At 42.8% G+C, this 16166-nt stretch overlaps 1 protein-coding gene across 2 annotated transcripts in view; it reads left to right on the forward strand.

The window, feature by feature from the left end:
• CPNE8 (copine 8) overlaps nucleotides 1–3425 on the forward strand; it is a 102185-nt gene extending 98760 nt beyond the window's left edge. The window contains exon 19 of one of the 2 annotated variants that reach the window (XM_069849869.1): nucleotides 1477–1651. In XM_069849869.1, coding sequence (XP_069705970.1) covers nucleotides 1477–1502 — 26 coding nt within the window. In that variant the 3' untranslated portion in view covers nucleotides 1503–1651. Of the gene's footprint in view, nucleotides 1–1476 lie in introns of both variants that reach the window. The other variant, XM_069849864.1, reaches the window with a different exon arrangement.
• The last annotated feature ends 12741 nt before the right edge of the window (nucleotides 3426–16166 follow it).

Genomic DNA, 16166 nt, shown 5'->3' on the forward strand with positions numbered 1-16166 from the left:
TCTAAACACCTTTTAGAAGGAGATTGATGCATAGATGGGTTTAAAACGTCCAGGGTGAGAAGTGCTTTCTAAATTTTTTGTGAAAATTATTTAATTAAATTCAAGTTCTTTATTGCTGAAATGTCTTTCTTTCGGGGCTTGGTGTCCCATTCCATATCCCTCCACACTACTCTTATAGTTTTGGGGTTTTTTTTTATTTGTGTAATATATTTAGTAGATTTCTTTTGTTTATTTCTATCTTTTCTGGAAAACTCTCAGTCTCAGAAATACACTGGGGGCTCAACTCTCACAGTAATTCAGTGTTCCCCCAAATCCTGAAAACTTCAGTCCTTTTTAGAAAAATGGAATTTAATGTAGAGCCTTAGTTGGTGTGCATCCAAGAAAGCAAATTTTGTCTGATCGGTAGAATAGGCAAAAAAGTCTTCAGATTTTATGGTTTAGCCAGGAAATGAGATGTGTGCATCTGGCTTCTCAATCAGCTCTAGTTTTATCCTAGATACAACAGTTAACAATTAAATCTTCCTTGTTTTGTGAAGATGCAGGGCAGGGGGAAGGCACTGCTGGGCTTTGAATTCTGGCATAGCACACCCTCACATATCAGTACCAGAAGTGGCTTTGGACATTGAATCCAAATTTTGAAGCTGCCCAGATATTGCCTTGAGATAGGCTTCAAAATCTGAGCAAAAAGCAGAATTTAGAAACAGCCTTCCTTTTGGCACAGCTTATTAGCTAGCTTAACATCTCTGCATGCTGTCTGTTGTGAATAAAAATCAAGCCTGGGTGGTTTCTTTTTTCTATACCAATAGCATGAGTAGCTCATTAATTATTAGGACATTCACGCAGAACTGAATAGTTACATTTTTAGGTGTTACAGATCTCTGTATCACATAATAAGTTTCAATCCTTTTTGCTTGGATTCTTTATGCGTTTGTTAGTATCTCATAAAAGTGTTCAGATGGTTCATAGTTTTACTAGGTATAATGCAAAATGGTCAAGAATATAAAGTCATCCTTTCTGTTTTGTTCACATCAGATGGCAAAAATTCTACTTACAAACTGCCAGTGCAGAGACAGTCTGGCAGGAGATCCCTAAGAGCAGGACATGTAAGCTAAGAACAGCTTTCTGAGGCAGAGTTAGTTTCTTGTATGAAAATGGTTGAGAGTTAAATGAAATTTATCAATGAAACACATAATTAGCATTCTGAGCTGGCCATGGCTTATTGGAAGAACTTCACCCAAGTGCAAGCATGACACTGTTTCTGTTAGAAGATGGATTTTTTTTTTTTAAATTGAGACACAATGTGTATATGTAAAATATGTATCATGAAGTATAAAGTATGTATAAGTATATATAAAATGTTTAAGGTAGCATATTCATGTACTCTAACTCCCTAGGTAAGATATTCTTATTTTTATGCTGTAAGATGCATTCTGGGTCTGCACAATGACCCACATAAACGTCTCTTTTGTTTTGTAGTTTGTGCCATTCCGAGATTACATTGACAGAAGTGGAAACCACGTGTTAAGCATGGCAAGACTTGCTAAAGATGTTTTAGCTGAAATTCCAGAGCAATTTCTGTCCTACATGAGAGTCAGAGGAATAAAGCCATCACCTGCACCACCACCCTATACACCCCCTATTCATGTGTTGCAGACTCAGATATGATTGCTCCAAAGTGCTTGACATTCAACGGGAGTCAGGAATCTCTGGATGCAGCAGTAGCTTCTGGTAGCTTTTTGGAGCTATAAAAATTCTCTTCACGTACCAAAATTCTACTATGGTTGCACAAGCAACTGGAAAGCTTTTAAATGATAGGAGCAAAATGTTGATGTTCTCCCTGAGTCTTACTTTTTTTTTTTTTTAACCAAAAAAATCCAACTTTTTTGATGAATTTATTTGAGGGGAAAGCACAAGTCAGGATTTCAACTCAGAAGATATTGTCCTCTCTGAATCCTGTGTGTATATAAATGTATAGGAATGCTATTACTCTGTATCAATGTTTACATGTTACTATTTTTAAATTTCAGTACTTTTATAACTATTCTTAAGAATAAAAGTTTGGAATATTGACTCACGTGTCTTCTAGCTTGCAATAGTTTGTCACAAGATAACAAGAGAAGCAATATCTCTTTGAATGTTTGTCCAGACAAACACAAATGAAAGTTGAGAAAAGGACAAATATGTCTGTGTTTTCCAATACCTGATTTGCTTTAATCAGTGCTCAGTAATCCATTCATCTCATGGCTTGAGAATAAACTCCTAAGATGTTAATAACATAATTGTATATGACTTTCAACTAACTCCAAACTCCAAGGGGGAGGTATGTGTATTTTTTCAGAGATTCTTCAGTTTCTAAGTTTATCTAAGTTTACATTTTTTAAGCTAGTAACTGAAGCAAATTAGAAGAGTTACTTACTATAAGTAATTAAAGAAAATTACCTCAAATCAGAACTATCAGAGGATTACAGTTGACTCGCTGAGCTCATTAAATCTTATCATGCATTACTTAAAGGACTGGAAATTTTGCATCAGAAAAGTCTTTCAGGGTGATTACAGCAGATGTTTTATAATGGACTGTTTTAAACTTAATTTAAAATTTTAACTTTTTCTGTCTAGATTGCCCATTCAAAGGGATGCTGGCTCTTAATATTTGGGTTTAATATTGTCATTTAATCACATTTCCATTCAGGGTGCATGAATGATAATGTTAATTAACTGGTTTAAAAATTGCACAACCATGTTGCTTTGTGCACAGTTTTGTGTACGGAACTACCCAAAATTTTTATTATATGCGTGTTCATATATAATTATAAAATGGTTTTGCATGTACAGTTTTTACAAAATACACGGTTTTGTGAGTTTGTGTCAGATTCATTTTATTTAGAACTAATGGCCTTAAATTTCACAAAACTCCTGAAATGATTGTGAATTGCCTTCAAGTACTGTTAAAAATGAACATTTTAATTTTTGTGTCACAGTTGTAATTGTCTTGTAATGTAACTTTTTTTCTGTGCATATAAGCAGTTTACTACTTTTGTTTCTTACTACTGTATGTTGTAATGTACAGTATAAACCTAAGGTGCGTTTTTTAAGCATGAGAAGTTTTTTGCGAGAAAGCATATCTTCATTATTAATGGTATATAACGATGTAAATGCAGAATCTTCCATTTTTAAATATATTTAACTTCCTTTAACTATCTCATGTGGGAAATTACTTTTTCCAGATAATTATTCTGTTACTAAAAAAAAAAAGGTTTTTTTGTAAAAATAAATCTTGTTTTATTTTTATTTCAAAACAGTTTTTACATAAATATGGACTTTAATTGTCTCACTAAAATATGTATTTCTTAGTGGATTGATGTTGCATGAATGAAATTTGATACTTGGCAACTACAAATTTTGATGAAAGTGCATCATAAAGAATAAGTTAAAATCTACTGAATGGTGGTGGTGTTCTTCCATTTTCTGCATTTATTTTTCATACATACAGTGTTGACACTTTAGAAATAACTGAACTAATGTTATGTTTCTGTTGTTTCGTTAGGTTAGATAAATTTTTATGTTGACATTTGTATTGCCTCCCAGTGGCCCATGTATTTAACGGGGTTTCATTCTAAGGCCAAAACTACATATTTCTTTATTCAATTTAGGGTAAGTTTATCAACTTTCCTTTAACCAGCACCTTTTATTATTAACCCAAAGATCAGTCTCAAAACTATTTTTTTCTCTCCAGCCTAAGTACCAGCTTATTCTATTCTGCACTGCTATTTTTCCTTCTCTTTGGTGTTCAGTTCTAAATCTAACATATGAAAAGAAAGGAGTGTGATCATTGGACTAAGTTTTCAAAGTGGGAAAAGGAGGTTATATTATGACATTCCCTATATATTTGACGTCTTGATTCTGTAATCTGTGTGAGAATCATTATGAAGGCTCACATACTAAGGGAGGTGTCTAGCCTCAGTCATTTCACTACTAGAGATTAACGGTCAGAACTTGAATTTCTCCAAAATCTGTACACAGCCATTTTTACATCTGCCCTTATTCTTAAGAATACTGAGAGACAAAAGTCATATTACTTCCCAAGAAATGCTAGCAGCTACCAAAACTTGATGATTTTCTATGACTAAAGAGAGTAGTAGGGAGTATTTATGTTTAAGAACAGTAAAACATGACCTATTAAGTGAGAAATTAGTTGTCCTGAAAGAGAGACGGTTGATAATGAAAGCTCTCTTCCTTTGGTGTCCATTTTGGAACAGGTGTTTTCTTTGTAATGCTTGCAGAAAATGCTGTGGGCAAGCTGCAAACTGTACAAATTACTCTGTACAGAAGGAGTCTGTCTCATGAAGATGTAATTTGAGAGTGACTATTTTAGGTTTGATTCTCACCAGTGATGAATTGTTTGCTAATTTGGAAGGAGAGACTCATTTGATCTTAACTTACAAAATAGAATTTTGTAATTTTAGGCAGTGGTGGCAACACAGTAGAATTTACATGAACTTAAAATCATCTCTACTTCTATTCACAAAAAGGTGTATTGAGCGTGGTCCCCCAGGGAGGTATCTGAAGAAGAGGAGCAGAGAGTTCAGGAGAGCAGGTATTCTCTGAAAAGACACAGCTTATAAAGCTAGAAATTCTCACCTAAGTATGGACAGATGAATTTCACTCCAGAATACTTTATAAAATGGCTGAAACAATCAGAATGATAAATTATTATAATCTTTGAGAACTAACTAAACCAAAACATTATGACTAATAAAAGGAAACATTATGCTGATACATTGGAAACCAAGGAGGATAGTAAGAGGCTATTATGGCCGTATCTTTAAGTAGAGAAATCGGCAAGAATAGAAAGGGAGAATACATTGGTATGGATAAATGTGAAAGATGGCACAGATATGTGTGAAAAAGCACAGAAAAATGGAAAATAAATTATGACTGCTAAAGGCTAGTAAAACCCGTACTACAAAGGGAAGGAAAGTTGAGTCCGTTATTTAACAAAAGAATGAGCAAATAGTAAATCTAGGGAAAACTGAAATGGTCAATGGCTTTTTCCTTCAGGCTTCACAGAGATGGGATAACAATTGAATTAAATAGTCCATTAAAGAAAATCTAGACCTAGGTTTACATCTAGCAATAAAAAATTGCTGATAATACACACTTTTGAAATTATTTTCGTGAAAAGCAATGTAATGAGCTAGAGAGTAAAAGAAACAGCTGCTTTAACATGACATTTTAAAAGCAAAGCAGGAGATAATGGCCTTATTTGAAGTGTTAGGAAATCCTACTTCAGGTACTGGCAGAGGGATGCACAGGTCACCCAGTTATTAGGACAATCATGTTCTTTTCAAGGCTGGGCAGAATTTTTGCTCACTTGGGAACAGGCCAGTGCAGAAGCGATGGAATTTCTCAATGCACAGACTGCAATGCCTGGGGAAGGCTGTCCCACCACCTCCCATGGCTTAGGAGAGCTGTCTTATCACCCATGGCACACAAGGCGCTAGGAACCATGCTGCATGCTTGTGGGTCAGTATCTCACAGCAGTTGTACACCTGTGGCATGGAATATCTATAAGAATGCTCAGTCACTTCAATGCCTGTGATTTTTTTTCAGAATACAATCATCATATAAGAATCCCAATGATGAAATTTCTTATCATCAAGTGTTTGGCTGTAGGCATCTGCTCAAAAATGCAGAACTCTGTGTCCTTTGTTTAGATGGCCAACCTGAAAACACCAGTCAATTACAGTCACTCACGCTGTAATGGTAATGAATATAAATGCATAATGCTAGCTTGAAATAAAACCTGAAATCATATTATACCAGTTCAGTGGCAAAGAAGCAATAATCCATCATGAAGTGCTGAAGAAAATTTGTACGGTTGCCATAAAGCATTTTGAAAGAAAGTAAGAGCAAATTTCTTATGAAAAACATGAGCAGTACAAACCACCAACATAACAATGTGAACGGACATGGTCAGTCTGTCCTGAAAATTTTCTAACACAATGGCATCAATTGGCTCTCCTACATGCATTCACATCAGAAAGGGTTCTCGTGATCTCACATGGTGACCCTTCCTGTGGTAACTCGCTGTGGTAATCAAAAGGAGTTAGAGACAACCTCTGGCAGGGTGGTCAGCCCTATAGAAACCTACCCCGAGCATTTTTCCAACTTGTTACAACAGTTATCTGTGACTCTTTCCAGTTGACCCACATCTTATTTGAAGTCTCAAAGCTAGACCTGGTACACTAGCTGAGGTCTTAGTATTTTGAGAACAATCAGATGGTTATGGTGTCCCTGCCCATGGGGACTAGATGTCCCCATGTAACTAGATGATCTTTAAGGTCCCTTCCAACCCAAATCGTTCTATGATTCTGTGATCTCAAGTGCCCTATATTCAAAACTTCTCCTTAGACACTTTCCCTTCAATTTATTTTGTGATCCACTCTAACCTCACCCATTATTTCACAGAATTGCTGTATTGCTAGAAGTTACTGCAACTGTGGAGCAGAGTTTTGTTACTTAAGTACCCTCACCTAATGCCCTGATTGAATTTTCCCTCTTTCAGGTATTTTTTCTAATTCATAACAATAATTTCAAGATTTAATCTTAAAAACCACTTGGAAGTAATTAAACTATTACCAGTTGATATAATCTGCTAATTTAATAACCATCTTTTAGATATTGTGTCATCACTGTAAATGACTAAATAATACTAAAAGCAAGACAGGTCCCTCTGGAATATAAACTATTGTATTTTTCTAACTCGATGATGAACACCTAACAGCATTTTCCTGAACAGCCTAACCAGGTCTTCCCAAGCCATGGGAGGTGGTGGGACAGCCTTCCCATTGCACAGCAAGTTGTGGCTGTGCACTGAGAAATTCCATCACTTCTGCACCGGCCTACAGGGAGCAAAAATTCTGCCCAGCCTTGAAAGGAACATGATTGTCCTAATAACTGGGTGGCTTGTGCGTCCCTGGGCCACAGGCTGTTAGGTAGTTCAGTTTGCTTCAGGCTGTTCATGAAATCAATGCAACTGACTGCATGTGCAGGGTGATTAGTGCTGAACACTGTCTTCAACTGAGTGGGCCATCAGGATGCAATCATCAGCCAAGGGAGCTTAGGGGAAGGGAATTGGCTAGTTTCCGTGAGCATAGGAGTACTGCAGACCAGGAAACTTCTCTTTGGTGAAGGCAGTGGATGATCTCTTTACTATGTCATTAAATACTTCCACAGGCACTGGCAGAAATCCCCCAACAGTACAGGAGCAAGCACAGAATCTTGATTGATTGATTGCTTTCTGTGAGCTGAAGAAAAGTATCAATAGGTTATCAAACCTAGAGGAGAGGGGAGGAGCTCTGCAGGAGTCTCTCATGGCTGTTTCTGGCAAATATTGTCATTAATATCAATTAATAAAGAGATTAGGGGCTGCGCTGATAAAACCAGTGCTTGCATCGGCTTGTGAGGGTTGCAGGCTGGGAGGCCTGCTTAGAATTCAAAATTGGTTTTAATAAATTGGAGGCAAGGTCAGGAATCAGTGAGATAAACTGCTGTGAAAAAAAAAAGTGGAAAATGCTGCATTCAGGAGGGAAATAAATAAGCACAAATGAAATGAAAATGAAAAATACCTGGATAAGCAGCAGTTCTGGATTTAATAATCTTCAGATTACAGCTGGGCTCAAAACAGAGTATGAATTAAATTGTGACACTGCCACATAAAAAACAAAGATCACCCTGGAAGACATTTGGTCATGTTTGTATGGGGAGGGAGTTAATTATTGCTCCATGCTAAGCTGAGCTGAATCCTCCACTTGGCACTGTGGACCCACACTTTTAAGGATGATGCAGACAATTTTGAAAGAGACCAGGAGAGAGGAAAAGCAGATGGTTTTTACCTTGTGAGGCAAAATTTAAAGCCTTTGGGTATGTTTTGTGTTCAAAAGACCTGCAGGACTGTGATAACTGTGTGTCTGTGCAAAGAGGTGCCATAATGAGCCGTTTTCAGAGGTCAGTGATGACGTTACCATCTTTGGCAGCAAGGAAGGCCTATATGGGCTGACAGATAAACCTTCCTGAGCAACTGGAGGGCACCTTCTAGCGCACCTCAGAGAGATCACATCAGCTGTCTTAGAAATTGTTCAGAACAAGTTGGAGCCACTAGGGATGGCCTAGTTTTGTGGCCTCCCTCCAAGCAGGGAAACAGCACATTACATGGTTAAATATCCTCCTGAAGCCCTGTTTGTCAGTCCTGCAAATGGCCTAATTAAGACAGAGGCAAGGATAACGCATTGCAGAGGAGGACAGGAGTGAGTAGGTGGGAGGAAGGCACTGGGAGGGCTGATGAGGGCTCTGGTGAAATTTTGTCTGAAATACATATATGCCTCCAGTCACCTGGTTTCAGAACAATGGACTCAAGTGGGCTGCGGAATAGAACTTCTCTGGACATTTCCATTCAGAGGATAGGTGAGGTGACCAGCCCCTGGGTGTGATCAAACTGCATGGAGGATACAGTTTCACAGTCGTTACAGCTCAATGGTCAGTGTCAGGTGAGAAGCAAGATGTGCCAAGACAGTTGGTGCAAGAGCACAGTGAGATGGGAGTCTCTGTCTGCACACCTCAGGTTTCTAAGCATAACTGCGATGAGGTGTTGGAACAGCAGTAAATCTGCCTTTTTTCTGTGAGAAACCTAAGGAGTTTATGAGAGAGCTGTGTTCACATTATTGCCTGCAATATCTGGGAATTTCATTCCCCAGTGTTCCACTTTTCTCACACACCTGCAGCACAGAACTTCCCCCCTGCACCAGACTGCTTACGCAAGTTCACGGGGTACAAGCAGTGGAGAAGGTAGGTAGTGTGATCAGCTTACCACTGTCATCAGTGCTTCCAGCTAGACCTGAAAGGACATGTTCAGGGAAATGCAGAGAGTTGAGGGGATCTTAGAAATGAGCTTGAAGCAATGGAGCCAGAAGGAGCTATGTCCAGGGTGGCTGACAAAGTGCCAGGTGCCCCAGGAAGCCAGGTCACTGGCATTGCAAACTGGGCACCAAAATCTCTGTGTACTTTAGCTCCTGGTCACTGGCCCTCTATTTATATTGACAATTAAGTACAGTCAATTCTACAATCAGGACACCTTGGTTCAATGTACTCCATCATTCAGAAAATGAAAATCACACATGTTACCATTACTGTTGCATAACAGCTTAGGAGTTAAAACTCACATTTTAAGTATGTGGGCTGGTAAACCTAAAAACCAACAGAAATATTCCCTACAATTCCCTTAAAGGGAGGAACACAGAATGTGCTGTTGGGTCCTCAGGATTCATAGCACCAGGCAATATTGAAACACTCAGTTTCTTCAGTAACGTGAACTGATATTTTCCTCATATCTCTAATTCACTCAGTCGCAATAAAGAATTAAGTCTCCTTATCAAAGAACTGAAGCATTTAAGGGATGTTGGAATAGAACTATAATTGGATTAACATTATCAGATGCCCTTAAATCTGCGCTTTACATGTTCATCGTGTAAAAATTCAGAGATAAATGCCTCCTTCATGTGGGGGGGAAAATCATTTTACAAGGCAAGCTGTCAGTTAATAATGCTCTTCCCCACTGACCTTCTGCCGAGCTAATGGCTTGTTACTCCAGTTGGAGTTACAGACACTCTTCTGTTGCAACCATGACAAGTATTTGATAAAACAAACCCCCACTGGTTTTAAGCCTGAGTCATCCTCATTTTCTCCTATCTAGACTTGCTCAAAACTTGTCACTTTTCTCTAAGTTAGACCTCTACAAATGTCCTCTGCAAATGCCACTTTGGTAGCCCTTCAAAAAGTTTAGAATAAAGGGCCTTCTTAGCATTTTACTCTGTGATTCAATCTGTAGAACTCACACTATGGAGAAATTACATCCACTAATGAAGTTAGCTATTTACCCCTTGCTAAGTTCCCTCCAGCATAAGAAGAGGTGTTGCAGCAGATAAAGCCCTAAAAAAAAATCCCCAAACTCACAAGTCAATTGCAGACACACTGCAATTACTTCTGAAGTAGTTTTTCTCATCATCCTAAGCCTCTTGGAGGAATACAAATGGGAAGAAGGTGATGCCATTGCAAGTGTGGAAAACCATTGAATCGCAGTATTTCATTACTTCAGAGATGCTGTCAGCTGCACTGCAACATTCCCCACTGCCCTAAAAGAATTAGCAAGAAAAGAAGTACACATTTTAGCACACGCCCACAGTATTAGCAATGGGGGCTTTTTTTCCTGGCACTGTGAGGTGTTTCACAGTGCAAAGATATTTTAAATGCTCGTTCATGCATGCACTCTGTCATTATCGATAGATCTGTCTATGACCTGTCATTGCAAGGAAGTACCAGGCTTCCAAAAACTGTTTAACAATGGCAAAAATAAAGCTGAAATGTTGCTTTATTTAAAATCTGTTAGGCTGAAATAGAAAAAAGAGAGTATATAAAGTATTGCTGTGCTTTGTTGGTAGGTGTTCTCTTCCTCTCCCCCCCTTTCCTCTCTCCTGTTCCATCCCAAACCCATTTCAGAGGCAAGCTCTTTTGCCCCAGCTCTGCATGGGCATTTGCACTTGCCACACCCCAAGTAGGGGAACCCACACAGATGTCTCCCTGCACCCACTGTCTGAGTCTGAACAAAAGAAACCACATGAAATTGATGTTGAACTCTTGGTGCCACAGAAGTGCTGTATGAAATGAGGGGCATGGGGCTGCAGCTGCTTTCCAGTGCTTGCCTGGTGGCTCCCCACAGCTTGTAGCGTTTGCAGAGCCAGGCAGCCCAGACAGGGTTAGTCAACAAGGTACTAAATGAGCTTGGACAACCAGCCAGAAATATGCCATGTCTGGTGGAGCCACAAATTTATGTCCCAGAAACAGAACAGCAATTTAAGAACATCATTTCCCTCCCAGTACACATGCCCTGGGCATCCTATGCTGCTGGGACTTTGTGGCCAGTGCCCTGGGTCTTCCCACACACTTCTAGCTCTGCTTCGGGTCTGGGGATACTCACATAAGCATCACAACAAATAACATAAAGGCTAACCATACAGGACCATTTTCACATGGAAAAGTGCCCTGTAAGACCACCCTGGAGCAGAAGGGACATCAGTGAATCAAGAAAGATTTGGGAAGCAAGGGGAAAATATCCACCATCACCAGTGAGTGTGCACTGTCAGTGAATACAGCACTTAGGGCTTGCTTTTGGATTGTGGGTGGAAGCTAAATGAGAGTGACTAGCTGTGATTACGGTAATGGAAAGTTTATTCCTCCAGCAGTGCAGGCAGTTGGGGGCTGGAAGCCCAGTGCTCTGCAGGGGCTGGAGGAGGGCAGCCCTGGCCTGAGCCAGAGTGATGCTGGCAGTGGGGCCTGACTCCACCCACCTTCCCAAGAGGGGCAGCCCCATTTTTAAGTTCAGTTTTACAATGAAGAATCACAGCAGCAAGCCTAATTAGTGTAAGACTTAAAATAAGTTAATTAGTAACTTCTGTGGCAAAGAAAGGGACAGCAGCACAAGGCATGAACTTGCAACCCTCTACTGCAGGGACATGCAAAACCCACGTGGACTTCATTGCATTCACAACATCACAACATCAGAGCTGGGACCCTGTGGCACCTTTTGCCCTAGCAATGGGGACGACAGGCTATGAGCTCAGTTCTTCTCTGGGGCAGCACTGGGCTATGGGCAACACAGGAGGGACTGACAGATGGAAAGAGATCACTGCCAGCAGCCTGGCAGGTACCTTGAATGTGTCTGGCAGCTGAGAGATGATGGAAAGCTGACAGGGTGGTATGGGAGAGGGATATGAGTGGCAATCAGAAACCTGCTGAAGAAAACACAGTAAACATGGATTTGTGATTTTTGTATCGTCAGAAAGCAGATTCTCCTGTTGCAATGGCACTGGTGGAGCTGACACCCAAACCAAGAGCCCCGCAGCTGTCTGCTGCTGGGGCCTCTTTGCCCACCATCACGTCCCCAGGACGTCTCCCTAGCACAGGGTTTCCTCCTTGATGGGCATATTTCTTCCGTCATGCAGGCATTTCATAGATCTAAGCAGCCTAGCTCCTGCTGTGCTTCACAGCCGGCAGAGGTTCCCAAATCACACTACAAAATTATAAATCAGGTTTTTAGGAGATGGCTGAGCCTGGCAGAGCGGGATGCTATGATAGGCACAGGCTTCAACAGGAAGGAGGCAGAGCCACTCCTCAGCTCTGCTTAGCTCCTGAGTGGCTGGTGCATAGTGAGGGATGCTACTGAATTTACAATAAAGACCCTTAGAACCCCTAGAGTCAGCAGGTGGTCGTGGATGAGAGTTTAGGATATCCTTGCCAATGGTCCCTTAGTTTTCTATCATCTACAATAATACAAGTTACTGCCGGGGAAACCAAAGACAGAGGCAAATGATACTGAACCTGCTTTTTTGATGAAGCGGTAAATGTGTAAGAGTTAGAGGAAGGTGAAACCAGTTGAATATCGAACTCTGTCAGGAGGAGCTGCTGCAGTGTTGGTGTCTGAGATGATTTGCACCCTACCAGGCTGGAGGCAACAAGCCCCAGATGCCACTTGCATCCTGGGAGCAGGCAATGCTCTGCGCTGGGGAGAGGGGCTGAGGGCACTAAACTTCCTAGTGCTGGTGGCCACTGAGAGCCTGCACACAGCTGCTTTCACTGAACCCTGCTCCTTGTTGAGAACCTCCTGAGAAACCACTCAATAGGTTTCTGTTTTGTCCTCACTTCTCACTTCTCTCTCACTTCTGCTGCTGCTGCCCCTTTTCCTGCCTGTTCAGGAGAAAAAGACAAAACAGCAGAGTTGTCCTGCACTAGGAGTGCTGGCAGCCTCCCAGGGAGGGGAAGGGCCAGGCCCTTTCCTGTCCTTTTGATGAGTACAAGAGACTTTTTTTGCTTTTCAGAGTAGAAGTAGGTAAGGGTGCAGCTTGGCTGAGCTCTGCGCTGTGTTACACGCACATTAGCTCAGCTCCTGCCCAAGCCGAAGAACACCAGCCCTGCCCAGATGTAAAGAGACACCAATGAGTGCACAACACAGGGGGGATTTTACTTCTCTTGAAGAGATAACTGCGGGTAAATCTGTGTATAAAACATATCAGCAGGTGCACCAAGCACTGTGTTTGTGGCTTGAACATTCCCCAGCTTGAAGGCAGCGCTCTGCGATGCAAACTGGAACTTTCTAAAAGCAGACCTACACCTGTGCTCTGGCTTCAGCACTATGGGATGCTCAGGCCTTGCTGGGCACACAATCAAGTGACTAAGGACCCTTGGACAGCCTTGGCTGAGCCAGTAGGAGCTGAATTTGTGCTTTTGCCTCTAGCAGCCTCTGGCTTTCACTGTGTGCTGGGCTGCTGCATGCTGTGAGAGGGGCCACAGGGCACCTGGCACACAGAAGTTTGCAGCTTCAGGGTGGTTGCACCTCTGGTAAGCAAGCTTGACCAGCAAGGATAGCAATGTGCAGTGTTTATTGCCAGATAGGACTGCAAAGCTGTATTCCCAACGTCATAGGACAGGGCCTGCCTGGCCACTGTGTTCATAGAATCATAGAATCATAGAATCATAGAATAACCAGGTTGGAAGAGACCCACCGGATCATCGAGTCCAACCATTCCTATCAAACACTAAACCATGCTCCTTAGCACCTCGTCCACCCATGCCTTAAACACCTCCAGGGAAGGTGAATCAACCACCTCCCTGGGCAGCCTGTTCCAGTGCCCAATGACCCTTTCTATGAAAAATTTTTTCCTAATGTCCAGCCTAAACCTCCCCTGGTGGAGCTTGAGGCCATTCCCTCTTGTCCTGTCCCCTGTCACTTGGGAGAAGAGGCCAGCACCCTCCTCTCCACAACCTCCTTTCAGGTAGTTGTAGAGAGCAATGAGGTCTCCCCTCAGCCTCCTCTTCTCCAGGCTAAACAACCCCAGCTCTCTCAGCCGCTCCTCATAAGGCCTGTTCTCCAGCCCCCTCACCAGCTTTGTTGCTCTTCTCTGGACTCGTTCCAGAGCCTCAACATCCTTCTTGTGGTGAGGGACCTAGAACTGAACACAGGATTCGAGGAGCGGTCTCACCAGTGCCGAGCACAGAGGGAGAATAACCTCCCTGGACCTGCTGGTCACGCCGTTTCTGATACAAGCCAAGATGCCATTGGCCTTCTTGGCCACCTGGGCACACTGCTGGCTCATGTTCAGTCGGCAGTCAACCAACACGCCCAGGTCCCTCGAGCCTGACAAACTGACAAGTCATTCTAGTTGCTGTTCCTTTCTTGCTCTTATTATATTATGGGGCATCTAAATTGTGATTACTGTAAAGAAAACTAAATGATCCTATCATCCAAGTGCCTCATTATGGCTTCCACTAGAAATAAGCCAGGGACAGGCAGAGGAAGCTCCAGACAGCTCCATCACTTAAAATTTGCATGTATTTCATTAGAAGCCAGAGTGCAGGGGTTGGGGGGGATGTACTGCTTTGCCTTTTCTGCCAACTTGTGCCTATGCCCACTCTCCCCGGGCAGGTGTCACAGGAGCAGAGGAGGGGGGAAAAGGCCCTGCATGCTTTGAAAACTCTCCCACATGCTTGTTCGAGGTGAATGAGCTTTGTTTGTCCTCAAATCAGAGCTTCAGGGGAGCCTCAGAGAGGTGGTACCATCCTCTGCTCCGTTTCTTCCTTCTGCTATGGTTTTCATTCCTCCATCCTCACAACTTGTCCAGCATCTTCTGTCCCTAGTGCTGGAGCATGGGGACATGATGGTCACCTCTTGGTGCATTGCAGCTACCTGGCTTAAGCCCTGGCGCCTCAGCAGCCTCTAGGCAAGGGAAGCAGGCCTGGCACAGATCCCCTCCTGGGCTCCCATCTGTCTGGCACAGCCTCGTGCTGCTTCCACCACAGCCCAGGGCAATGGTTCAGTAGCTCCTCTCCTGGGCTGGTTTAGTTTTTTTTTTCTAACAGAGATTGAGTCATTGCATACAAAGTCTGTCCATCATATGAACAATCTGTTCTGGGAAGAAGTAATAGCCCTCCTTACCCAGAGCAGTCAGCTGTATGTAAAGGCAGACTCAGCAGGAGCATGGGTAACACATGGCTGTTCAAAGCCACAAAGGGAGGCACTATTTTTGGGAAAACATTCATTTTCTTCATTGTTTCCATCTGTCAGGAAAGCCAGCATCTGAAGACCTGTGGGCTAGGCAGCTGGGAGAGCCCCCACCAGCTGAAGTCAGAGGGTGCAGGCAGCCCAGGAGATGGGGGGGCATGAGTGACCTTCCAGATGTTGGGTTTAAAGCAGAGCTGAGAGAGCCTCAGGTCCATCCAGAGGGCTGGAGCACCTCTGCTATGAGGACAGCCTGGTGTAGTGGGAGTTGTCCCTGCCCATGGCAGGGGGGGTGGAATTAGATGATCTTTAAGGTCCCTTCCAACCCAAGCTCTACGTGGAGCCTCAACTGATGCCCCGTTCTCACTAGAGGACCCAGGAGTGATTGCTCAGGGGGCCCTGGCATGCAAGGAGCCTCTCCAAGGGAGTCTCCAGGGTTTGAATTCAATAAAAGCACTTGGTACTTGAAGTAATGCTGTAATAGCACTCTGTGGAGCTGATGGAAATCCTTTCCAAGTCAAGTGCTGGATGCAACACAAGAAAAGGTTGCCTCAGAGGATTTCAGCTGTTATCACGGGCTCTAGTGGAAGAAACAGGACAGAGAACATGTGCTAGCATTTCTGTGGGCATGAGCATCCGTCTTGGTCTTAGAGGAGGGCAAGAGAACTTACAAAGGGACCCAACTACTCCTGCCACTTATTTTCCAGACTGGAAGGTTGTTCCATAGCCAACAGACAGGCATCGGGTGGGATTGGATGTAGGAGCAGTGATTGGTTAGTGATTGGGTGGGTGTATGTTCAGAGGCAGGAGTGCAGGAGACAGAGGAACAAGCACAGCCCAGAGAGAGTGGTGCAGCCTCATCGCTGCAGTTGCTGGTGAGCACTGCAACACTGGTGACAGCCGATCCTGTAGAGGCCAACGCTGGCAATGCCATCACCAGGTGACCCCAGCCTGTGGGGGAGCAAACAGCAAAGGGAGGCTCCCTTAAGGGAGAGGAGAACCTGTGGAGGTATCTGCATCTAATTCTTTGTAGTGATTGGAAAAGGAATTGAGCACAGCCCCA

This window comes from Phaenicophaeus curvirostris, chromosome 1 (assembly GCF_032191515.1).
Source record: "Phaenicophaeus curvirostris isolate KB17595 chromosome 1, BPBGC_Pcur_1.0, whole genome shotgun sequence".
Lineage (NCBI taxonomy): Eukaryota > Metazoa > Chordata > Aves > Cuculiformes > Cuculidae > Phaenicophaeus > Phaenicophaeus curvirostris.